This window comes from Mytilus galloprovincialis, chromosome 1 (assembly GCF_965363235.1).
Source record: "Mytilus galloprovincialis chromosome 1, xbMytGall1.hap1.1, whole genome shotgun sequence".
Taxonomy (NCBI): Eukaryota; Metazoa; Mollusca; class Bivalvia; order Mytilida; family Mytilidae; genus Mytilus; species Mytilus galloprovincialis.
In genome coordinates, this window is record NC_134838.1 from 127,141,239 (window position 1) to 127,168,501 (window position 27,263).

A 27,263-nucleotide genomic window follows, 5' to 3' on the forward strand; every position below is an offset into this window, starting at 1 on the left:
TATCATTAATTATTTCCCCCTTCAACATGTGGGACCAGAAGATTTCCCTTTAAGCACATCCTCAGGAACTTTTCTACAACTGAGCAAAGTTTCATCAAAACCTGTCTCATACTTTTAGAAGATTAGCACTTACATGACAAACTGACAGACAGACAGATGGGTAAGATGAATCCTATATACACCCCAAACTATGTTTGCAGGATATATAAAATAAACGATGCATTTTTACTATATAACTAAGCATCAAATGGTTTGAAATTTTCATTTACTGTTCCTAGTTAAATTAATACCTCTTTAAGGTCATGTTGAATGAGAGCTACTTTTCTTTCAAGTTCACTTCTTTCTAGTCGTATCTTCCCCTCCTCTGAATTCAGCCTATCTAAACTCTGTACTGCCTGCCTATAATTCAAAACATATTATATAAGTCATAAAAAAATAGAACATTCATAATCATGTTCTATTTACATATTGTTTCAACAGAACATTTTTTATACTTTTTTTCAGTTAAGCTACCACATTTGATGCACAATACCCTCTGGTTTCATCCATTGACACTTTCCAATCCTACTGTGTGGAGTAAATAATGAAGAAGATGTTAAATACTCCCCCCTTTTTAAGAATTGGAAAACATTTAGCAGTTACAAAAGGTGTATTAATTCCTGCTCTTATCAAACATTTAAAAAAAAAAAATTTAACTTCTTATTACTACAAAACATTCTTAATTTCCAGTAGCATTTTTGGTCCATTTATCACAATAACCAACCCAATTTGCTTCAATTTTTTTATGTAAAACGTGTTCTCTTCTTGATTGTTTATTTTATCGCCTTAACTGCCCTCAACATTCAAACTTATATATAACAATAACTGTTTTATCAACTGTTAATGACTGATGCATTACTTCAATGTATTTGCAGTAAACTAAGTCTTACATATATTTTCTTTCAATTTCCTCTTTTCCAGATTTCAATGACCTTATCTGATCCTCTAGCTTTCTTTTATCTTCATCATTCTATAACATAAAACTCAATATTTTAAACTTTTATAAAAAAGACCTAGTGACTATTTTCAAAGCAAATGATGACTACTCTAAGAAGTTGAAATATTTATATTTTTTGAAAAGCATATAATAAATTAAAATTTAGTAAAATATTAAAATATTTATGTTTACATGTACATTCTAATATAAAATTAAGAGATTGAAAATTGTATGTATTTCTAAAAATAAGAGAAAAACAAAGCAGTTTTGCAAAGTATGTGCAAGACTCACATGTATGTAAACAATGTACCCACACTGAAGTCTTATGCTTTGTGTAATTTGGTATCCAGGATCTTATAGCAGGCAGATACACAATGTTTTAAAAGAAGGAGTCTATAAAACTATCTACAGGTGGGTTATAAGGTAACAGGAATATAGATTGTATTATATTATCAAGGAATATATGACTAAAATATGAAGGAATATACCATGAACAAATAAACCACAAAGGGCAGATAATCCTGAAATTCAGACAATTGTAACTACTTGTCACTTTAAATATTGTCATAAAATAGTCTCCCAGAAATATAATATTATTGTCATGCTGCATATAGAGTAATGTGCAGTCACCAGTTAGAAAAAAAACCCAATTGATTCAACCATATTTCTGTTATAAAACAATGTTTAATGTCTGCTCACTAATTGCTTTGTTGAGACTCAACTTAAATGGCAGTATATTTTACATAACTTGCAACTGGAAAGATCTATCAGCTAAATTTCGAAAAGAATAGAAAACCTATAATTGGACAACCAATAACAAGAGTGCACACGCTGAAATGTCTCGCCTTCTATACTAATCACTGATATTATGTTGATAGTCCTAAGTATAAAGCTTTATTACAACTGTCTGATAAACTTAACATTAACCAAGATAACTAAACAAAGACCAATGAACCATGAAAATGAGGTCAAGGTCAGATGAACCATGCCAGGCAGACATGTACAGCTAACAATGCTTCTATACAACATATATAGTTGACCTATTACTTATAGTTTAAGAAAAATAGACCAAAACACAAAAACTTAACACTTTGCAATGAACCGTGAAAATGAGGTCATGATCAAAAGAAACCTGCGCTACTGACATAAAGATCATAAAATATTTCCATACACCAAATATAGTTGACCAATGGCCTATAGTATTAGATAAAAAGACCAAAACTCAAAAACTTAACTTTGACCACTGAACCATGAAAATGAGGTCAAGGTCACATGACATCTGCCCGCTAGACATGTACACCTTACAATCATTCCATACAACAAATATAGTAGACCTATTGCATATAGTATGAAAAAAACAGACCAAAACACAAAAATTTAACTATAACCACTGAACCATGATAAATGAGGTCAAGGTCAGATGACACCTGCCAGTTGGACATGTACACCTTACAGTCCTTCAATACACCAAATATACTAGCCCTATTGCTTATAGTATCTGAGATATGGACTTGACCACCAAAACTTAACCTTGTTCACTGATCCATGAAATGAGGTCGAGGTCAAGACATGAGGACCTTGCAAGGTACGCACATATCAAATATAGTTATCCTATTACTTATAATAAGAGAGAATTCAACATTACAAGAAATCTGAACTTTTTTTTCAAGTGGTCACTGAACCATGAAAATGAGGTCAAGAACATTGGACATGTGACTGACGGAAACTTCGTAACATGAGGCATCTATATACAAAGTATGAAGCATCCAGGTCTTCCACCTTCTAAAATATAAAGCTTTTTAGAAGTTAGCTAACGCCGCCGTAGCCGCCACCGCAGGATCACTATCCCTATGTTGAGCTTTCTGCAACAAAAGTTGCAGGCTCGACAAAAAACCACATGTGTTTGAGGCTACAAAGGTGAAAGGGTGAAAGGCTTAAATGGAAGTAAGCTATTTGCAAAGATATAATTTTATTATTTCATTCCATTGTCATAAAATAAATTATTGTAATCATTGTAATTTAAAACCTGCAATGGTCCACAATAAGTTAGAACCACATTTTCCTGTAACTGATAAATTGAACAGCTCAGTGATTGTGAACCAATGTTATAAGAAATTTACATGCATGTAGTGTTAATATTCAACATGGTCTTAAATACATTAATTATATGGTAAATTGAAATCATGCAAATGCTTTAATATAATAACTGAATCACTGATTTTAGTTCGATAAATTATTTTTTATGAGTATGCCCCAACCTAGTCCATATTTCCTTTGATCATGTCATTCAGTACTGATCAAAGCAAAAATCAACACTTACAAAACTGAAATGAGATGTGATTTAATTCATTATTTTTTTATCTTTCATCAAGTAACCTGTTCAAACATTTATCTTCAGTCCTTTTAATTAAAGCTACACAGTCTTCAGAACCTTTTAGGATGCCAAAATATGTACTGTTCCTTAAATCCAAGTTGGATTATCCAACACCATTTGAAAATAAATCCTTTAGTAGTGAGCAGGAAAATATGGACCAGGTCGAGGCATTTTGCCAATGAGCATATCTGTTTAGACGTTAATATAAAGAGGAAACATCTACACTTTAACCGAGTAGCTACTGTCTAGATCACACAACCAATGTATGACAATATACTCACCCCAGAAGACATTGACTAAAATATTACATAACAATGTCATATAACAAGGTCATATAACAAGGTCAGATCCAGGTTGGTTTTCAAATCCATTCATTGCTTTTCAACTGACCACCAAAACAAATTAATCTTGTAAAATTGCATGCAAAACTAAATTCATTAAAGCTGGGTTTTTCATATTTCATGCTGTGTGCAAAATGGTGATATGCAATTTCGTACCATATACTTTATAAATACATTCAAAGGAATTTGATAAAAAGGTCACACTGTCTTTTAATTATATGCTGGAGAATCAAATTTTAAAAAATACATTCAAGAGCATAATATTAACTATACTTACATCCATGCTGGACTGAAAATGAAAGAAAACATAGATATCATATTATTTTGTTGTGAAAAAAATTCAGACTGGGAGTATATATCAATGACACCAAAAAACAATGACAAGTTAAATTCATGGAACAGATAAGCCAATATCTAAATAAATGTGCTCATCCTGGAAGATTCAGATCCAATGTTATATCCATGAATTAAACATGCGGCAACTCAACTATGCAATAAAACAAAAAGAGTACATACCAGTACATTGAAGGAGTATATTGAAAGAATCACTTTCTAATGAAAATCAATTGTGATGTTAAATTCTATGTTCTCAGTCATTTGTTATCACAATATTCATATGAAGTTATAACTACAAGCAGCTGCCCATTGTAAAGATTTGAGGTATTAATTACCTAAGTTTAGAATAATTATCATATCTACTTGTTTCTTTGCACTGGTAGTATAAAGTATCAAGTTTTAAATGGACCTACACTGAACTTTTAAATAAATGGTTGTTTTATACATACCTTTCCACCACCACCTGAACTGTCCATTGAAAATCTGCAAAACAATTCAAATCATTAGTTATGAAACATTGGTGTCTGGACAAACTAGAGGCTCCCAAGAGCCTGTGTCACTCACTTGTAGTTACTGTTGTTTTTGAAATAATGTAAAATAAGGTTAAAATCATAATCAATAGTATTAGATACTATATATTAATAGATACTCAAGATTATTAGATATTATTAGATACTATAATAATATCAAAGATAATAACCAAAAACTGCAAAATTTCCATAAAATCACTATTTCAGGGGTAGCAACCCAACAACAGGTTGTCTGAAAATTTCAGGGCAGATGACTCTTAACCTGTAAACATTTTTCCCCAATGTCAGATTTGCTTTAAATGCTTTAGTTTCAGAAATATAGGCTGAAAACTTCATTTTTCCCCTATGCTCTATTTTTAGCCATGTTGGCCATCTTGGTAGGAGGGCTGGATCATTGGACATTTGTAAATGTTAACAACGAGAGCAGGGAGGTAATAACTTACTGGTAATCTCTATTGTAAGTAAATACTATAAAAGGGAGGTAATAACTTACTGGTAATCTCTATTGTAAGTAAATACTATAAAAGGGAGGTAATAACTTACTGGTAATCTCTATTATAAGTAAATACTATAAAAGGGAGATAATAATCTACTGGTAATCAAGACTTTAAAAGGGAGGCAATAACTTACTGGTAATCTCTATTGTAAGTAAATACTATGAAAGGGAGGTCATAACTTACTGGTAATTAATTCTATAAAAGGGAGGTAATAACTTATTGGTAATCTCTATTGTAAGTAAATCCTATAAAAGGGAGGTAATAACTTACTGGTAATCTCTATTATAAGTAAATACTATAAAAGGGAGATAATAACTTACTGGTAATCAAGACTTTAAAAGGGAGGTAATAACTTACTGGTAATCTCTATTGTAAGTAAATACTATAAAAGGGAGGTCATAACTTACTGGTAATCAATTCTATAAAAGGGAGGTAATAACTTATTGGTAATCTCTATTGTAAGTAAATACTATAAAAGGGAGATAATAACTTACTGGTAATCAAGACTTTAAAAGGGAGATAATAACTTACTGGTAATCTCTATTGTAAGTAAATCCTATAAAAGGGAGATAATAACTTACTGGTAATCAATACTATAAAAGGGAGGTAATAACTTACTGGTAATCTCTATTATAAGTAAATCCTATAAACGGTAGGTGATTTCCAGCGAAAGCTTTGGGTATTTCAAACGAACCCTCGGGTCCATCATCTTTATCTATGTCTTCAAAGTTACTAGTATCTATATCACTACTAAGTTCAGGTACAACTGGTGGTACAGCTATAATAAAACAAACATGTCATAAGTTACTAGTATCTATATCACTACTAAGTTCTGGTACAACTGGTGGTACAGCTATAATAAAACAAACATGTCATAAGTAACTAGTATCTATATCACTACTAAGTTCTGGTACAACTGGTGGTACAGCTGTAATAAAACAAAGATCTATAATATACATTTTAAATTACTAATGCAGTCAACTCCACTAAATCATATGACATTTAATTGCATAATTCAGTTATTTGCATAAATCCCTTTTGCTCAAAGCCAAATCCAGATCATTTATTGTAAATTAGAGTGAACATGTGGAAATGTCTTGCCTTTTTTACTATTAATAATTGAATTTTGTGTCGAGTCTCATATATCTCCAGGCATCCCATAACTTAACTTCCAGCTGCAACGATTTAAAAAAGTAACAAACAACAAATAACTAAAACTGACCTCTTATCAAACAGACAAATAATGAATCAACTTCCATCTACTTTCATACTCTTTTTTCTTTAGATATTTATATCTTACCATCTCGTATACTTTGCCAGTTCCACTGATCATTTTTGAAAAATCTATGGGCTTTTATTTCTTCTACTCCATTTCTACCCAGTCTTTCAGTTCTACAATACAGATTCATGATACTTTACAGATTGATACTTTTATAAACAGACTATTGTTATAATCACATAACTGCAATGCACATAAGTTTTTCTAGAAAGGCACTTGGAGAAGACATTATTAAGGAACCCTTAGATATAAAGTGGGTCTCATTGGGGTCTAAGTGTGACATGTGAAAATCAAATTATAGTGCTTTGAAAATAAGAAATGAGGTCTAGCAGGACCCAGGAAATTACAAAAAAGTGAGAATTGCTTTCATTAATAGTGTAAGTGGGATACAGGAATCTGACAAAACAGTAAGCCGGATCCGGGATCAGAACACCCCAATGAGATCCCCTATAAAGGCATACAATATCAAAGAAAGTTGCAAAACTTGTGTTTGATCCATTTGTCATTTTGAACAATTAAATGTGTTTAAACTTAACTAAACTCAATGTAGCCTGTTGTCAAAATATTTAGTAGTAAAAGATATGAATAAAATTTGAGCTTTAACCACATGCACCTACAGTAATATTCCCTTTTATATTTAACCCTGTGGATTTATTATTCTTTGTTGGATACTAATTTTTGTGGTTTTCGTAGATGCAGATGAACCCTGAATTCAAATGTTCTAGAAATTAGGCTTTTTCTTTTAAGTTGTATGCAGAAAATGAAAATGAAATCACATATCAATGAAAAGGCAAGTTTTCCAAAATCCATGAAAATCACTACCTTTCAAAATAAACGAATCCATAGGAACAAAGGATACACATAAACAATTAAATTCACATATACACAGGGAAGGATCCAGCCATTTAAAAAAAAGGGGGGAGGGGGGTCCTAACCCAGGACAAAAAGGGGGGGGGGGGGTTCCAACTACATGTCCCCATTCAAATGCATTGATCGTCCAAAAAAAAACGGGGGTTCCAACCCCCTGAACCCCCTTCTCTGCGCCTGTATACACGTACATAAATAAATATCAAGTAAAAATCCTACCTATCCATTAAAAAAGCACAGATTAAATCTTTTGCATCATGACTCATTTCTATTTCTGATGGAAAAGTAAGTGAGTTTTTATGGTCCATAATTTTACTGTATGTTCCCACTAACGATTCAGCATAAAATGGAGTATCACCTGAAAAAGAAGAATATCTGTTAATGTATTTGTTGACAACATGTTACAACTAAAGATTGTATTTCAATTAATCACTTGATACTATCTATTATACATATGGTGAATGTGTCCATGGAACACATTTGATGCCCCTTCATAAGCCCGAGGCATATAATATCAAAGTTATCCGAGATAAATTGAATAAGATTTGTCTACTTACCAACCAACATTTCATACAGAAAGACTCCAACAGACCACCAATCACATTCTCTGCCATAGTGCCCTGGTCTGCCTTGTGATTGGAGAACTTCAGGAGATATATAATCTGGTGTTCCTACAGCAGTATCAGCCCTCACCATTCCATCCTGTTTTGATGACATAATTCAACATTAGACTATTCAGATTCTAGAGTTAAGAAGTGATATGCTTTCATGCTTAGGCCAGACTTTTTATTTTATCTGTTTAACGAGAAAATTTGTAAAAAATTAGGGTCGAGGGGGCGAAATAAAAAAAAAAATAAAAGTGCAAAATTGGTCCAGTCGACACTAAAAATAAAAATAAAACCATTATAAGTGACTTTTTTTTTTTTTTTTAGAATTTATCAAAATACAAGAACAATGAAATGAGAACAGACCAGTATATTAAACCATAGAATACATATAGTTTATATATGTCTCTGGTTAACCCTTCTATTAATATAAACATAAAAACTATGTTTTGATTCTGTATTTCCACTAATATAGATCCATGGCACCACTCAAATATATCAACCTCGCTGCATATACACTATATATGTATATACCAGTCACCCAGTCAGGAACCTCTTAGTGTATGCAGAGACATATATATACACATGTGTATATATGTCTCTGGTGTAATAGTCCCAGAGTTAAGCAACTTTAACCTATAAATTGAAACAATGCTTATACGTGGAAATATATACATTAATCAAGAAGATCTAACCAAAAGTATGTTAATGCGTGTGGAATGCGTAATTTTCCCTTTTGGGATCAATTTTTGTCTGTCAGCAGTGCCATTCATGCGTCTGTAGTCATTATCGCAAGAATCCGGATTTCGGTCATAGCGGGTCCGTTTCCGATGAAATCCCGATTCCGATCCGTAGTTCTACAAATTTAAATGTCGGACGAAGAAAAATTAACAAAAATAAACGATGTTTGATACGCTATTTGGAAAGGAATATGACGTTTCTAATGCAATACATGGATGACAAGTTTACTTTAGGCTAATTTCATCAAGTTCTGATGAAGTAATAACTGATTTTGCCGAAAGTTAGAATGATTTGATGTATGCTTTCGTGTAACAAGTATGAAAAGCATGCCACCAGCTTAAAAATCTTTTAGAAGAAAATATATCGTTTATGCCTTGAATTTCTTTACTTTTAAATGAAAATTGCTGTTTCATTGACTTGGTAAAAATTAAATATTACCGATAACGAAATTGACTGAAAGCGAGTATCGTGAACAACACATTTTATTTTTTTCTGAGGATTTCGTAACAGTCGGCGGGAAAAATAATAATAAAAGTAAGAAGCACTACTTTTATTTTTATTCTAAAATCGGGAAAGGTGGAGTCGGCGGATCTCGTTAAACAGATAATAAAAAAAGTCTGGCCTTAACCAAAAATGTTTTGACCACAAAATATATGATTTCTAAAGATATGTGTACTAATGTTAGTGAATAACAATTTCAATTTTCTTTAAACAAGTATATTGTGTCTTACTGATTAATCGTAAAAATAGATGTCTTCTTTCTATAAGATAAATTTTATACAGTTTTATTAATGAGAGCCCCTTACCTTATCCATTCTCATACAAGTACCAAAATCAGCTAACTTTAAATGTCCAGCTTGATCAATTAACATGTTGTCTGGTTTTACATCCCTGAAACAGGCAAAATTATTTCATTTGTTTAGAAATAAGAAACCAGCATTAATATAACTAACTTGTAGAATGTCTTACATTGTACACTATTCCAATAGGCATATTGAATGATGAAATTTTTTCAATATTTATATATTTTTGGATTATCTAAACTTTTTAGCACATTTACCTTTAATGGAAATAAAGTATGAAATGCAAGGGATTATGTCTGTTTTTCATGTTCTCACTTTGTTTGAATGACTTTTGACACATATTGACGAGTAAAATCACAGGATTTCCTTCACAAGTCAAATTATCCTATTTCATTTGCTTGTCAGTTGGAATTCCATGTATTTCATTGCAAACATTGTAATAAATTAAATATGTTTACACAAAGTCAAAGATATAAGTAAAGAAGTATCAATATTTGTTCAATTTGTTCCTAATTACAATACATTTTTTATTTAAATTTAAAAGAATTTTAACCTTTGCAATACTAGACCTAAACAAAAGGACAAGTGTTTTGTATAGTGCTGAATTGGAATGAAGATTAGTGCTTTGAATTTCAAGCTTTGCAAAGATTAGTCTTTATCCTATTGTTGCAAACATCTTCTTCTTGTCTTTAAATTTGACTTACCTATGTACAAATCCCATAGAATGTATAGCATCTAAAGCTAGTACTACTTCAGCACAGTAGAATTTGGCCCATTTCTCAGGGACGTCGTAATTACTCATAAGATTGACCAAGTCTCCACCAGGCATATAGTCCATCACCATATATAAATACTTGGAATCTTGGAAAGCATAATGTAGCTAGAAATAAATAAATTTACGTTAGTCTAGTCACTTGTAAAAAGTTTAGTCCTGAAGACAAAATTATAGGCTTTTTGGTAAGAGATAGTCTTTCAGACCAAAATTTAATTTTCAATGAACAACAAATGATTCCCGGCTGTGAAATAAAATTAACAATTTACATCTTACATAAAAGCTGAAATATAGCAAGACAAAAAACAAATTTGAATGACCAGATGCTCCGCAGGGCGCAGCTTTATACTACCACAGTGGTCAAACCCTTAACAGTTGGGGCAAGTATGGACACAACATTCAAGCTTGATACAGCTCTGAATTTGGATTGTGATTAAGTAGTTGACACAGAAAGAATGTGGTCTAAGAACTTAAAACCAGATGCTCCGCAGGGCACAGCTTTGTAAGACCGCAGTGGTCAAACCCTGAACAGTTGGGGCAAGTATGGACACAACATTCAAGCTTGATACAGCTCTGAATTTGGATTGTGATTAAGTAGTTGACACAGCATAGGTTTCTGACACAAAATGAATGTGGTCTAATGAACTTCAAAATTAATTTTTTTAGCAATACACTATGCTGTTGAATGTTAATCCCCTTAAAAAAAAATTTCTAGAAAAATTCTTTTTAATTTCTGAAATCTAAAATGAGAAAAATGTTACACCCCTACCACAGTTTCCTTCTAAAATGAAAGTGGCTGCATTTGTGTTCATTCTTAATATTGAAATGTAAGTTGTATTTGATGATAATACATAACATATATAAAGGTTGAGGAGGAACACGGATGTGGCCACTTTCATTTTTGACAAAAACCATCTAAAAAGTGATATTTTTGACATATTTGATAGATTTTTCATATTTGAGCTTGAATTGAAGCGTTTTTAATGACTAAAGCAGTTAAAATCTTCCACATAAATTAATTGAATCATATTAAGTGTTTAAAAAGTGTCCCAAATCTTTCGTCCGATGTACCTGAAATTTGAGGCCAAAATCGACCCTTACCTGACCCACTCCTTTGTAAAATAAGTCAACTCATTTTTTACTTCTTTATTTCTATATCAATGGTTTGAGCCAAACTTTGAGAATAATTTACCTGTACTATCCATTTACTGTTAGCATTGGCCATTATTTCTCTTTCCTCCCAGAAAAAGGCAGAGTCAGACCTTTTAATCTGTAAAGACAAATATAATTATGCATAAATAACAAAGGACAAATTTATTGGTTTGACGGAATGGTGTCATGTACTTTCTGTTTAATTAGTTCAATTGGTAGAATAAATTCCTTGTTTTACCAGATTGAGAGACTTGAATTAATTCTGATCAGTACAAGTTACTGACTGTCAAGGATTTGCCACTATTCTTTCACAGACTGTAACTAAGGTTATCTTTGTAACATCAATTCATTAATTACGTTATTATAGTCATATGAGAAAGTACAATAAGAACTGTTCACATGTTTATCTCAATACAAAGCGAAGTATTAACCATATCTATTCAAAATACTGACCTCTCAAGACTAAGTAACTCAGATCAAGGACATATGAAAGAACATGTTCCTAAACAAGTTCACATTAACATTATTTCATCAAAAGAATACTTGTGTTTATCTTACCATTTCAAATTTACTCAGTAACTTTAAAGCATATACTTTTCTTGTAGATCTATGTCGTACCTATGAAAAAGAAAGAATTTCATTTCAAAATGATAAACAACAAATATTTCTCAACTTATCCAAAATTTTAAAAGTAAAACAAATTAAACTAGTTCATCTTTTCTACTTTGAAATACCATTAAGTTATTACTCATTGAGCAAATGCCATCCATACACTAAGCTAAAATAGCCAATGTACAAAATTAATTTTACTGAACTTTCTCCTGTGCATGAAATGCTTTTTTGTGACAAATTATGATGTATCAATTTTAAACACTTACTGGACTATTTTTTTTTTTTTACTGATTTCAATAAGTTTCATAATAATACTTCACACCTGTGAAAGAGTACAGTTTCTGATTTGTTTTCTAAATCTACAGTACACCTCCAACAGGTGTAAATACCTGTAGAAGCAGCAACCACAGTTTAACCTTGTTGTCTAAATAATGATTTGTTTGTTATTTCTTTGTTCAAATAAGTAGTCACAATGTTGGTAGCTGCACTTTTTTTTTTTCCATTTTTCAACTGGTTTAATCGCACTATATTTTGAACTTGTTCCAAGGCAGGTTATCTGGACTATGAGTTATTCATTTGTGTGGTGTGTTCTTTTATTTTTTGGTTGTTTTAACATGTATTACGTAGAAACAATTAAATAAAATTCTGTGAGATCAAATCATCTCATATCAAGATTTAATTATCAATGAATTACACAATACATACCAGTTGGACTTCTCCAAAAGCTCCTCGACCAATTACTTTTACAACTTCAAAGTCTTTATGTTGCATACGACAACTGTTCACAAATTCTACAGGCTTGTTATCTGTCAACATCAGGAAAAAGTATTTCATGTATAAATATAGCAATGGTTCTCTCCTTTGTATCATAAAAGTAGCTTTGACACTCTGACACCTTTTCAGGCTAACTTTCATTGAGTACCATGATTTAGTGCATATACATGTATTTTTTGGTCACAGATTCCTAAGAAATTGTAACTTGACTTCATGAAACTTTCAAATAAATTGTTTGTGCAAGAGAATTGTAACATCAGTTTAAGTAACAAAATGATCAGAAGACAGAATGCTTATATAGTAATTTTTAAGTACATGTAGTAATGGGTTATGGTTTGGTGAATGACTTCTTTTACTCAAAACTTCTTTTCATGTAAATATTGAATAACAATTTTTCTTTAAAGATTCTTTTTAGACTTGATGACTATCTTTGGAAATAAACAATTCACAAAAAGGCTTAGCACAGTGTTTTGTTACTGCTTACCAGAAGTTCTGTTTTTTTATGTCATAAGTAATATCAGCAAAGCACATCCTTCTTTTTTTAATTCAAATTTTGAAAGGTCAGAAATGACCTTTTTTTTAGGGTTGACAATAGAAATGGTGGTGAATTGAAAGTCAGGTAACAAGAAACATGAAATTCTATATTTTCGTCTTGTTTGTAAAATATCTGCTCAAACAATAAAGGTCAACTATATTCTTCAGGTCAATACAATAGGCAACTATGTCTAATGGACAAATTTACTTCAAAAAGTCAATACCTTGTAGTTTATACCTTTTTGAAACTGATAAAACATTTTCTTTAAATTTCTTTTAAAAATAGTGAATTAATACCTCCGTGTAAGGCCTTAGCAAGAACTTTCATACTTGTTTCTGATTCACTTTCAATTCATTTAAAAAAAAAACATTATTCTTCAACTTCCTGATATAGTTTAGAAATGGAACTTGATCTGTGCATGAATTCCATTAACTTGATCAAAATATCTCATCTGAGTCTCTACATAAGATCATAATTACTTATTGACAATTCAACTTTGTCTGGTCAAAGTTTCCCAAAAATACTATTATAACTGTAAAACTATCCACATCACTACTAAACTAAATGAAAGGATTACATAATGTACATTAACAACAGAACTATACAAAGATGCATTGACAACATTTATATATCATATAACTTTTCAATTGGTAGATTTATATTACAAATTTAAATACCTGGAATGATAAAAACATCAAAATTCTTTTGTCAACATGTGAAAACCAAGTGATGTGTACATGTATATTTTTATATCACTTACACCTATGTAAGAACTGATCTGCACATTTGTTTCTTCTAATTGCTGGATAGTCCAGGTCGGCCACAAGTGCTGCCAAGCCATCCTGAAATTTATAAAATATTAAAACATCATAAGTGCCTGTAACATTCCTATTGCTGAAATATGTACAATAAAACATCATTAGTGTCTGTAAGATTGTTATACATATAACATGTATGGCTAACCAAAATAATCTGCTTTACAGGGTATGGGGTAATTTTCTACATGCCTCTGTTTCTTTACTTTGTCTCTAGAACACAAATAGACTTGAACATAGTATGTTATCAAGAGCTCATTGGTATAGAGGTCATTATACAATCATGCAAACTCAAAAATATTAAATCCATGCAAAATATCAAATGTAGTGCTTAACATTTCCTGTGGCATATAATATTTTTTTTCAAATTTACATGTATGAAATTTTAATTAGGCCACACCAATTTAATTTCTTGTTATACGGATTTTTAGACTCCAAAAATTGGGGCGAGTGAGCGATTTGAAAATTTTAATAAAAAAATATTAAATTTGAAAATTTTTGAGGCGAAGCTGGAAAAGTAAAGGCGAGCGATTCAAATTTTTTTTTGTAAACATAAAATAGTAGGTTTTGACAATATTAAAACTCAAGTTATGACTTTTACTTTGACATTTCTTTAATTTATAAAGTATTTTTCCCTGTTCACCATGTTCACCAAGAAATAATTGTATAATTAAATCTGGTCTATGTATGTGTGACTGACAATGGGCCAATTCTCCATCTACATCAGGGGTTCAAATTAACATTTGGTACTGGAAGGTCCAGGACCTTTGACACTCAAAACTGAAAGGTCCACAACCTAAATTGCAGGTCCTACTTTTACTTGAAATAATTTATAACACAGTAAGATACAAAATTATTGTGCCTTTGGTGTTAGGTTATCTTGTTACATTGTCAGTGTCACTGTTGTATAATATGTTCAATAAACTAATAAATATAATTGTCTTGTATATTATGAATTCATATTATCTTTATTTTTTTTTTATTTGGTAGGGTGTCACTGTTGGTAGGTGTGTTGTAACCAAGATTAGTAATTAATATTATTAATGTTATATCATTACCTCAGGGCTCACACTACTTCAACTCGATTTTAAAAGTCCACTAGAGCTTGTTACTTTGTTACATTGTATCATATCTAGTTGCACTATTTTTGATAATAAAGTACGAAACTTCCAGCTATTTACAGGCCCCTAAAAATTGAGGAGAAATTACCCCTTGGAATTGCAGTAATTTGTTTACACTTTAAAAACATCTGCATGTCATATCCACATGTATTAATGATAAAAGAAAAATGCTGTCACATTGTATTGGATGTTGACATGGAAATATGTCAACTAAAAAACTTATTAAGTAATTTTGAGTTTCAACCTAAAATATTTTCTGGTCTTTCTTTCTTTTCCATATATCTTTTGGTTTTCAATTCTAGTGATTATATTTCATAATCTTAGATGTATTTTGTCACAACTTCAAGCCCGACATTATTTTTTTTATTGTATTTGATCGGCAAACCCGGAATTACCCTTATCCGTCCCGGAAACTGATCCGGTATTGTAATTATCTTCATTTCCGGTTTATATATGGCATCCATTGTTTTTCTATGTTGATTTCAACTTGATGTTGTCAGTCAGATACGATTTCACTCGGATTTACAAATTACTTTTTAACGATTTTCGGTATAAAATTAGCGGTTGGATAAAATGAATATTGTTGTCATGAATAATAAAGATGAGAATTTATTTTGAGATCGTTTATTTGGAAATTTTGATAAAAAGGTCTGCGAAGTTATTATTTATTTTCTTTCAAATCGAAGGTCCGTCGGGCGTAGCTAGTAACCAAAACGAAGGTCCGCTTGCAAAAGTGGAAGGTCGCGGACCTCGGACCACCGCTAATTTGAACCCCTGTACATTAAGTCATTATCAGGTTGGGAACAACCCCTTAATGTTATAATGTAAATATCCCTTTTATGAGCACTATACAAATCCTTGGTATTTCTATTTTCTTTTCTACAACAGTAAAATTACCCTTTGTCTGAGGGAGGTGTTGTTCACAACCTGACAATAACAAACACAGGTCAAAGTACAGCCTTTTACACAGGGCTTTGATCCAGACCAAACAGCAAGCTTTAAGGGACCCCACAATTATTAGTGTACACAATTCGAACAGGAAAACCAACCTAATTTATATATCCAAATGGGAAAATACCAATGAACAACATCTACAAACGATAACTGCTGAACAACAGGCCCCTGAATCAATCAGGACAGGTACATAAACATGCAGTGGCTATGTATAGTTTTGTTTCGCCAGCATACAATATAATTGCAGTTGAAGGCAAATCCTTCAGAAGTTCTTTGTACTTTATTCTAACATCGAACATTTTTTGATAGGGCATATAAGTAAGGGGGAAAGAAACCAATGTTTTGTTCTGTACAAGTATTTCCGCTGTTATATATTTTTATCGGAGCACTCCCATGTTTCATTCTAAAACAAATATTCTCACAGATATTTACAAAGTGTTATTGGGTGCTTATAGGTTTAAAATTGTTATAAACAGGTTAAAATGTGATTTAAAAAAAAAACAAATGCTGATATCTTTTATAATACTTATAAAATAAAAAAAAAAAAAGCAGTACGGGAAATGGACATGATTACATTTCTGGATGCGGGAAGCGGGAATATAAAAAAAATTAAAAAATCTGTTTTGAAAAAATATTTTAATATGGTCTTGCTATGCAGAAAACACAAACAGGAAAGAATAATTCTCATTAGAATAGATCAAAACAGCTGTAATCTCTGGGAAACAGAACCAGGCCATCCTTTTTTTTTTTAAGTCAGCTCTCTTACCATGCTTACAGACAATGATTGTGAAGAACTTTCAAACCTCAAACAAAAATGCCTTGCTCATTATCTACTACTCAAGGGAAGTAATTCAGTCTCTTTATGAAGGCATTTAGGAGAATACTCCGTCTCACTTCTTGTCCTTTTGTATCTTCTGTATTTCATTTACAAATCATAACCTTTAAGATATAACCTTGTTTACCAAAAATTGTTGGCTTTTATAAATGCAATACAATGAAACTAGGAAGGGTTTAAGAAGAAGGTAATAAATCACCATGGCCTGGAAAGAAAAATGTAAAAACTAATGTTACACAGTTAACTGTAAACAGTGAAACAAGGACCTATCGAAAACTAAGGGCACAGTCAAATTGCTATTCCACTTGAGGTAACCATCATGTTGTTTATGACAAACAAAAAGCAGTTGACAATTTAAAGTCATAACAAAGGAAAGATAATTGAAAATATCTGCAATCATTTTCTGAATTGACTAAACCAAATTGAAATAAGCATTTAAACCAATTATGATAAGAAAATCTGACTAGATTGAGGTGATGAGTTAAACAAGGCTACATGTACATGTAAAAGAAAGTAAATAATTCAAATTTTTCAACATCTAGTGCTGTCTACGTACATGTATTACAAATTGAATTTGGCTGATTTATAAATACATTGGTTCACATAGACCTCAAACATGGGGACATTAAGAAGGGAACTCTTGCTCAAATTGTGTCAATCGAAATCCATCTCATTTGAAATAAATGAGCTTCTTTCATACAATACACCTTCTTTAATCGCTATTTGTCCGTCATTACTTGACATTGCACTGCAGGTTCCCAGAAAATTTAACATCACAATGTAAAATATCTGACGCTACAATGGAAAAAAAATTGTTGTACGACCTCAAAAGTTCAACATGCGCAGATTCTTAGGTCAAGCGGAACAGATTTCCAAATAGCGATAATCATAAGGTGTATAATCCCCGTTGAGCCCAGAATCGGTCCTGCTCAAACTATTGATGTCATACAACAATCACTTTCTCATTGTGGCGTCAGATATTTTGAATTATGACCTCAAAATTTTACGGGAACCTGTGTAATGTCCAGTATTACAGCGGACAAATAGCGATATGGTAATTGCAAAAATTATAGCTCTATTCTGAAAACATCATGTTGGCTCATGTGGACGATTAAATACATACCAATAAGCTGTTAATATTCAACTCTGAGTTTGGATTTCGCAGCCTCTCCTCCACTTTACTTAGTCTTATCTTATATTCCGGGTCAAGTGTAGCCATTCTTCAGCGGTAACTGATGTCAATTTAAAAATGACCGGAAGTAAATGTTTACACTAAGTTTACGATGATTTTTGTTGATACACAAGCATTTCGTTTACGCACAATGTCAATGTTTAACATTAATATCAGATTCGTTATATATTTTCATACATCGTTTGCTTAAAGTATGTTATAGATGTCCAATGATTAATGGAAACTTGTCCGACAAGCTCCCGTCGAGCGAAAAAATGTCAACAATTTCGGATGACTTCCGTCCTTTTAATGAGATTGACAGTGAGAAGTCTTGAATTTTAATAATGTAAAATATCACAGTTATTGTGTCTTTCTTGTATGCGATAAAGCAGTATGTCTAGTATGCATTCAACGTAAGAGGCTGTCACACTATCACCTGTCAAAGGGGGCACAAGCCTCCATGATTACAGCCTCCTTTTGATACCACATTCTTAACGGATTATTTTTTACTGAATGTTTTTCTACTGATTTTTATTCACTCTTTCAACAGAAAATATTTAAGTTATACACTTTGAAAACACACATTAAGGAATATGATTAAAATAACGGAGTATTCTGAAAATATACATTGAATAATAGAAATAAGGAATAAGGTAGAAGTTTTTTTGGCGGGAACATATAAAAATGTTCCATGTGGAAATTATTTAAGGAATGACCAGGGGCGTAGCTTACGTTGAGGCAACCCGGTGAAAAAAATACATTTTCCTTCACTGTATTTTCTTTAAAATGATTATTGCAGCAAACTGGCTTCTAAACAATAATGTAGCAACTTGTTATGTCTTGTTGGCGCGGTTATTGATTCGTAACCTTTACGAATATTATTCAAGACTTATTGAAACATTTGAATTAATTTTCCCTCCTCTACTTGGAAATACCCTTTATGGTAGTTTTCTGTAATTCAAGTTTGTCAGGGTAAAAGGAAATCGACAACAGATTTATGAGGCTTGTATAGGGTATATTACGGGATATTTGCCATTTTAAATTTAGGGATATGGGATATTTGTCCTAAAAGTAAATGGGATATGGGATATTGATGCATTTATAAGGATATTGAACTTTTAACATGAAAAAAAATATGTGGAATTCAAAAGTTAAGTACAGAAATATTTACATCTCACTTGATAGTCCTTGATAAAATTGCCCCAAAAAGTTTAATATTAAAGGTCATTTTAGTGCTTTGTTGATTTTAATTGAGTTTATGGTCGTTTTATTTAAAAGTCATCCAAACCCAAGCGAAAAGTATTGATTTATATGCTCATGTGTACTGATAATTTTAAAAGTATTTGTTTTGCTTTCCATACCTCATTCCTTATTGTTAATTTTCCTTTTTTAGATGGTGATGTTCCTTTGGCACTATCTTACGGTGTTTGTATATCACAACTCCTCCGCTTTGCCCGTGTCTGTTGTAACGTTTTGGATTTTAATGAACGAAATATATGTATTACTGGTAAATTATTTAGTCAGGGATTTCGTTACCACAAATCACTTAAAATCTTTACTAAATTCTAGATTTGGTTTTGAAGTTTGGTTCTACCTGTAGAAAACTTATTTCCAACGGGATAGCACATCCTCATTTTTACGGAGATGTTGTTTACCGTGCCATTGGATGCTGGATGTGTAATGATTGATGATTTAGTCTCAGATGCATTACTTTTTATTAGTTGTAATTGGCATTGAACTAGCTGTCAGTAACTGCGAGTACTCTCAGATCTGTACTGAGTGTCTTTTTTTTTATGGGATGTACAAGTACTCGGTCACGTCCACTCTCTGTTTTTGTTAGATGTATTTCTATTTGTATCCATCTGATGAGTTAAGCCTTTTTCAACTGATTTGTATAGTTCGTTCTTATGTTGTACTGTTACACCATTGTCCCAGGTTAAGGGGAGGGTTGGGATTCCGCTAACATGTTTAACCTCGCCACATTCTGTATGTATGTGCCTGTCCAAAGTCAGGAGTCTTTAATTCAGTGGTTGTCGTTTGTTGCTGCGTTACATATTTGTTTTTTGTTCATTTTTTTATACATAAATTAGGCCGTTAGTTTTCTCGTTTGAATTGTTCTACATTTGTCATTTCAGGACCTTTTATAGCTAACTATGCGGGATGAGCTTTGCTCATCATTGAAGGTCGTATAGTTGTTAATTTCTGTGTCACATGGTCTCTTGGCAATTGGCAATCATACCACATCTTTTTTTTTTATATATATTATATGCTCATATGCATTGATAATTTTCTTGAAATAATCATAGATTTTTATTAGATGTATCCATCTGATGAGTTAAGCCTTATTGTTGTCAATGTTTTTATTTGTTTTGATGCTTTATATGATTACAGGATATTTTCTAGTGTTTTACCTCTTGTTTTTTACGTGGCGAGGATCTTCAGAGGTCTCCACGTTTCACAGATTGCTCTGTTTTGCCAGACAAGCTGGGGCCGAGGGACGTCAGAGCACGTCCCATATCAAAAAGTAGATATTTCGCCGTATAAACTATGTTAATAACGAATAATTACTAAATAATCAATGTAAATTAATATATTTTCTTTCTATTACTGGTGTTGTGAGGAAGGAAATTAAAAAAAAGTAACAAAAATATTGGGATCTATGTAATTCATAAATTTCAAGATCACAGAGTCAAATGTTGTGTTGTTTCTTTGCAAAGCAAGGGCTGTGCAAATTTTGCCTGCTGTAAAAATATTGCAACAGTTAAAGTGTAATGTAGGTACATTAGCAGAAAGCTTTCTTGTGTTAAATTTTGAGTTTTTGAACTTGCATGCTAAATATCCACTTTTTGTTTGATATGGACGTGCTCTGACGTCCCACAGTATCAGCTTGTCTGGCAAAACAGAGCAATCTGTGAAACGTGGAGACCTCTGAAGATCCTCGCCACGTAAAAAACAGAGCAATCTCCACTGTGCTTAAACGGCTGTGGGTAACTTAAGTTACCCACAGCCCAAGATGGAGCCGCCTTGCGTCGGTTAGATACTTTTCTTCTATAGAATAACAATACCACGAATGCATCAATTAAACAACTGAATTTTAAAGTTGTATTAATCGTTTAGGGAAACCCCTAAACTGGAAAGGTGATTAAATTCTACAAAATAAACGATCACAGCACGATTTTAAAAAACACTTAGGCTGTCCGTAACTTCAAAACAACTTCTCCGTAACTTTTTTCATCATACCAATAGAGATGTCCGTAACTTTCAAAGAATCGACATACGCGGATGTAATGTTTAAACTGATGATAGAGATTGCATCGAATACATATTCACAAAACGAAGTAGATGTCTAGTATTATATAATTCATTGTATCGATGGAAGACAAAATTGGGAAAATATGAAAAAAATCACGATAAATCCGCAGAACTCGGGTCTCATTTTGTATAACGTCGGGGTACCCGAATCGCCTAGTTCGAAGGGTTGTTTCCGATCATAGCAGATAAACTGTTGAAACATCATTGTTCGTTTTTATTTTTGAACAAGTAGACTACACAAGTATTTTTTACACATACATGTAGCATGTATACACTTACTGATTTTCTGCCAGCAACGACAAGGGTATCGTGAATCCGGGATTTTGGAGGGGAACCCAAATTGCCCAGGCATGCAGTGGATAGACTATACGAGACTTAAGTGCACAAACTTTTTGCGTCTTTTTGAAAAAGCCAAAAACACTTTTCTCTCATCCCCACAAAAACAAATCCCATCAGCATTGACAGTAAAATAAAAGGGGTGTCAATCTGGACACACCGGGACGTTGCGCACGGTGATATTACGGCACCCTGGCCAAGATTTACAGTAGATGGGAATACTTTAAAAAAAAAAAAGGACATTTTGTATAAATGAATAAACCTAGTTTTACAGCTAGCTGCATATTTCATTTGTATGCAAGTTGCATTAAATCTCATTAAACTGAATAAAACTAAAAGACACAATAGGTAAAAGTCAGTGACAATAAAAGGAAAAGAGCAGTCAACATAGTGTAACAATTCGACATAGTATATAAAAATATAAATAACTACGTAGGACAACAGGGTAATTTAATAGTCTAACAACCCCTGATAACATACAAAGAGAGAGAAAAAACATACTAGGAAACATATTCAAAAAATCATAACACTATAACTAACTGGTGGGATGTATAAATACCGAGCCGCGTCAAAGAGTATTCATCAAAATACACATAGAAAGAAACAGAGGTGAAGGTAAACCGCAAACATATAATTAAACTCAAAACATTAAAGAGTATGGAAAAGCCTTGGTCTGACAAGCGAAAAACGTCGATAAGACGCACATCAGTAAATAAAAGTTCAAACCATAACCAGGATGGAGTACTACAAACCCCACATAAAACTTCTGTGGTGTAAGAATGATGCGTTAATAAAATCACATTTGGTGGTGAATGAGTAGTATAAACGGCCGCGAAGGTTACAAATATGATGTTAATTGTCTCCTAATTGTTGAAATTATAATACTTAAAATTTTAAATCAAAAGTTACCCACATCTAAAAATAAAGTTACGGACAGTCTGCTTAGTTTCGATAAAAAAGTTACGGACATCTCATGCATTTTTTAAAGTTGACCTTGCGCTTTAGTGAACTCTGTATTAACAAATTTATGGTAATTGTTAGTCATTTCTTTATTCAATAATCCTATAAATATTTACATTCTGCATGAAAAACGTCGCAAAAGGTACATTTTGTATGAATTAAATATCAACGAGTTTAGAGTCCGCCATCTTGGGCTGTGGGTAACTTAAGTTACCCACAGCCGTTTAAGCACAGTGAATCTCGGACAAGAGACAGGATTGAGTCCTTCTGTTCTTTCCAACATAGTTAACGTGTAGGATGAAGTTTCTTATCAATGAAAGAAGAATGCTATCAAAATGAAATTTTACAGTCATATGCATCACGGTTTGAACTATTAAAAAAAAGTCTGAATTTCAAATTAGACCCCTTACACTAAATTTATCGTTTAAGATCACATATAAAAAGAGATTGTTATACAATGCTATAAGATGGAACACTTCATCTTTTGGACATATATATTCTTATTTAACACTGGAAGTATGCACTGTAAATTTCCTTTAACACAGTTTGTTTTCTCAGTCAAAATTGTTGACGTTGTGATGATGAGGGAAAAAATGGGCTTGGGAATGAATTTATAATGATTTTTTGGGATATTTCAAAATAGTTTTAGGGATATGGGATATTTGTAAAAAATATTTATTGGGATATTAGGGGTAAACATTATAGGGATACGGGATATTGGGATAAAAACTTAATTGGATATGGAATATTGATACCCCCCTAAACAAGCCTCATTTATTTTGTCCTACCCCATTGTAAGCGAAAACAGTGAGTAGAATAAAGACGAGGATGCAACTCACGAGTCACCCGATCAAATTACTTTACCATTGAATTAGGCCAATTAGTTAATTTTGTGTCAGAGTAATTTCTAGTATATAAGGGCCTGGGTGAGGTTTTAAGGAAACAGAAAAATCGGCCCTGAAATTAATTTAAATTTAAAAGAATATGGATTTATAATGGTGCTAGATTATAAAATAAAGGAAAATCAAATTATGGGCGACAATGATTAAAAAATAAATATTTGACAATCCCATTCTAAGCATTCAAACCCTCATTACATGTTCCCCTACGACTATGTTCATTGACTTTTGTACTAAACGAAACAAAATATGCATTTATATATTATAGTGTAAATGTTGTGGTTCTCAAGTTTTATTCTCGCTATTTTAAATACCTAGTACGTTTTCATAAGCAGGGAATTGAAAATATTTAAAGGAATCACTAATTCCAGAGAAATATGTCTGTTAGTTAATACATAAAGGTAGTTTATATATATAAAAAAAAACAACCAAATACTGTTCATTTATAATGGAAGACTTCATAATAAAGTAAATGTTAGTTATTCGCCGTTTGTCATGTTGATCGAGAATGAGTTAAAAATCATTCAATATGTAATTTTAAGACCTTCGAAGGAATACACCACCAAAACAATTGCCTTGCTACACTTTACATGTAGCAAATGTTTTTCTCCTAGTTTATCCTGAAATTCGTTTGTTCAATCCAGCTGTCATTTTGTTGTGATTATATATAATTCGTTAATTTGTGACCTACGGCCAAATAAATGATCATCACAAAACTTATTACAAATAAACCTTATTATTTGCGTTTTTTTTTCTGTATTGAACATTTTGTATAGGTTTTTTCTATCAACCGAGTAAGGTCATAATTTCTTGTGATAATACGTGTGATGTACAGCAAACTATATTAGAGTGTACTACGGCTTGGAAATATATTGGGAGCCATTAGGCATTTGAGCTGGCTTTCTGCTGGGAACAGTATGTCAATATATATATGTTCCTGCTTTCTGTAACTGCTAGCAAGTCAGGAAACTGACTTTTCATTGGTTGTCTAATGTGATACCTTCACGTATTTTGTTATTTTTATAGCTTTGAGTATAGATAGTAAGGCATATAATTAACATTATTATGATGAAATAACATTGAACAGCAACTATTTTTAACGATTTTTTCTTGGTCAAATTGTAAAAACCTCTATAGCTTAAGGGGGGCTGCGCCCCCTGACCCCCTGCCTCGGTATAAACAGAAGGCAAGCTACGCCACTGATGACTGTAATATTTTTTCTGTCTTTGAAGAAATAACATAAAAAATATGGTGCACACTGAATAACGCGCGTAGCGGGTTATTTAACAGTGTGCACCACATTTTTTATGTTATTTCGAATAGACAGAAAAAATATTACAGTCATTTCTGAGGCCCCTCATGGGGGGTCCTAGTAATCACATAATCACCATTTTTTTGCCAATATAATCACATAATCATTAAATATTTGCTTATCTTTAGTAATCAAATAATCATAAACTAAAAATACAGTCCTAGGTAATCAAATAATCATGAAATATTTGGATTAATAATCAAATAATCATTAAAAAAACGGCCAAGTAATCACATAATCAAAAACCCCATGAGGGCCCTCATTTCTTATAATTTAATTCTAAATTCCATTTTAAACCGTAGAAAACCATGAAAAAACGTTGATGACGTCACGGTCACATGACTTAATTATGTCTATGGGCTCATTGCAAAATAACGTTTTAATTTTGGATGTAACGCGTCTTCAGATTGGCTGACGTTATTTTGTTTTCAGCCCACAGACATAGTTTTATTTTTTCTGTCTATTCGAAATAACATAAAAAATGTGGTGTAAACTATTAAATAACCCGCCACGCGCGTTATTCAGTGTGCACCAATTTTTTTTATGTTATTTCTTCACAGACAGAAAAAATATTACAGTCATTCCTTAATGAGAAAAAATGTTATATTAAAAAACTGTGTCGCATTTTTGTGACTGTCCGAGGTCAGAAGAGACTGACATTTATTTAGTCTTGTATGGGTTTTTATTTTCAATTTAGTTCATTTATATATTTATCATATACTTAGCATTGATATGACAGCTTTTGCATATGTGTAATGAGCGGAAGTACACAAGCCATAATTTCCCACCCGGGCTGATAACCCATATCAGGTGCATCTCGTGCACAAAACCCATAATAGTGCATCTCGCGCAAGTAACTTCCGGTGTTTCCGGTATCGGTTGTTTTCTTTTCCATTGTGACGTCATATATTTTTATGACGACGTCAAAATTTACGGGAACTTTTGTGGGAATAGTTTAGTACTTGCTAACAAATCATGCAAATGCCATTGACAATTGTGAATCATTTTATAGTACAACAAACATGGATTTCAAATTTTCAATGCTTTAGGAAATGTTACCATACATAAATATATATGGAGGTCGTGATGCTGTTGTTGGACAATTATAGTATATTTGATTCATAGTTTAACTTCTTTATAAAGTTTTTGACTGTTTTAGGTATTGCATTTGTTTATTTGCCTTACATAAAACAATTGTCGGAAGTATATGATAAAGCGATTAATACATGGCCTTTTCCATATCAGCCTGGGTATCATCCCTCGACCCATATCAGCACCTCGACTCCGTCTCGGGCTGATATGGGGGTCTCGGGATGATACCCTGGCTGATATGGAAAAGGCCATGTATTAATCTCTATATATATATATAAAGTGCCTAGAAAATCAACCTAACGATGTTAGAGTAGATTTGATTCGTAACTTCCTCCCCGGCGCCGGGGCTGGAACCTGTACTTTTCATTTCTAACTTCTACGACAACACCGCCTAGCATTGCGCAGAGACCTTATCCCCTCCTCTAACTCTAGCTTATATATATATGTGTGTGAAATCAAGTTTGACGTCCATTTTCACTGAACAAGAACACATGTTTGTTTGGGAAACAACTAGCAAAAGCAAAAGCAAATATTTTCAATTCTTTGATTACTTTGAGCAAATGATGCTCATCAGTACAAATATAATGTATATGCAAATACAATATATCATAAATAAATACATAAAACATACATAACTGATAAAAGTGAATACATCCGAGAAGAATAATAATCTATATTATGTATTGGTAACTTATAACATGTCTGTTCTACGTTTAAATGCATGGAAAAGAAATTTACAAAGGTTACATATGTCTTTTACATTTTCTGTGCTCAACAACTGTATAAGCTTAAATGATGATGGACGCTTATAATAATATGGCTTGATATACTGTCTCCTAATTGTATTTTAACAATCACACTGTAAAATAAAATGAAACTCGTCTTCTATTGTATTTAAAGTACAGAGAGTGCATTTTCTTTCTGATCTATTAACATCGTGATATCGTCTTGTTTCAACAAATAAGTTATGTGAAGACAATCTTATTCTCGTTAGATACACTCTAAAATTCACATGTTTAGTAAGGTAAAATTGTAAATGAACATTATTTGCACAGTATTTACATACAAAACACTTTGGCGAGCCATCCAATATTTGATTCAAGTATTGATTAGCTTGATCAAATATTCTAGTTTTGATAAAATACTTACGAGTGTCATTTACAACTAAATTATCTTAGTTATACCAGAAGTCATTCAGACCCAAATTAAACAATAAATACTTCAGTTGATATATCCAAATATTTCTGTTATCACTTTGATTC

The 27,263-nt window shown here is 32.2% G+C and overlaps 1 protein-coding gene across 1 annotated transcript in view; it reads right to left on the reverse strand.

The window, feature by feature from the left end:
• LOC143058280 (rho-associated protein kinase 1-like) overlaps window positions 1-18,575 on the reverse strand; it is a 42,798-nt gene extending 24,223 nt beyond the window's left edge. Inside the window, exons 1-16 of the mRNA XM_076231753.1 lie at window positions 18,043-18,575; window positions 13,955-14,036; window positions 12,591-12,691; window positions 11,832-11,891; window positions 11,314-11,391; window positions 10,054-10,229; window positions 9,353-9,437; window positions 7,758-7,902; window positions 7,420-7,558; window positions 6,355-6,446; window positions 5,673-5,832; window positions 4,477-4,510; window positions 3,969-3,980; window positions 3,632-3,646; window positions 930-1,009; window positions 291-399 (exon numbers count right to left, since the gene is read on the reverse strand). Of these exons, the coding sequence (XP_076087868.1) occupies window positions 291-399; window positions 930-1,009; window positions 3,632-3,646; window positions 3,969-3,980; window positions 4,477-4,510; window positions 5,673-5,832; window positions 6,355-6,446; window positions 7,420-7,558; window positions 7,758-7,902; window positions 9,353-9,437; window positions 10,054-10,229; window positions 11,314-11,391; window positions 11,832-11,891; window positions 12,591-12,691; window positions 13,955-14,036; window positions 18,043-18,138 (1,464 nt within the window). The 5' untranslated portion in view covers window positions 18,139-18,575. The remainder of the gene's footprint in view (window positions 1-290; window positions 400-929; window positions 1,010-3,631; window positions 3,647-3,968; window positions 3,981-4,476; window positions 4,511-5,672; window positions 5,833-6,354; window positions 6,447-7,419; window positions 7,559-7,757; window positions 7,903-9,352; window positions 9,438-10,053; window positions 10,230-11,313; window positions 11,392-11,831; window positions 11,892-12,590; window positions 12,692-13,954; window positions 14,037-18,042) is intronic.
• Window positions 18,576-27,263: the final 8,688 nt, after the last annotated feature.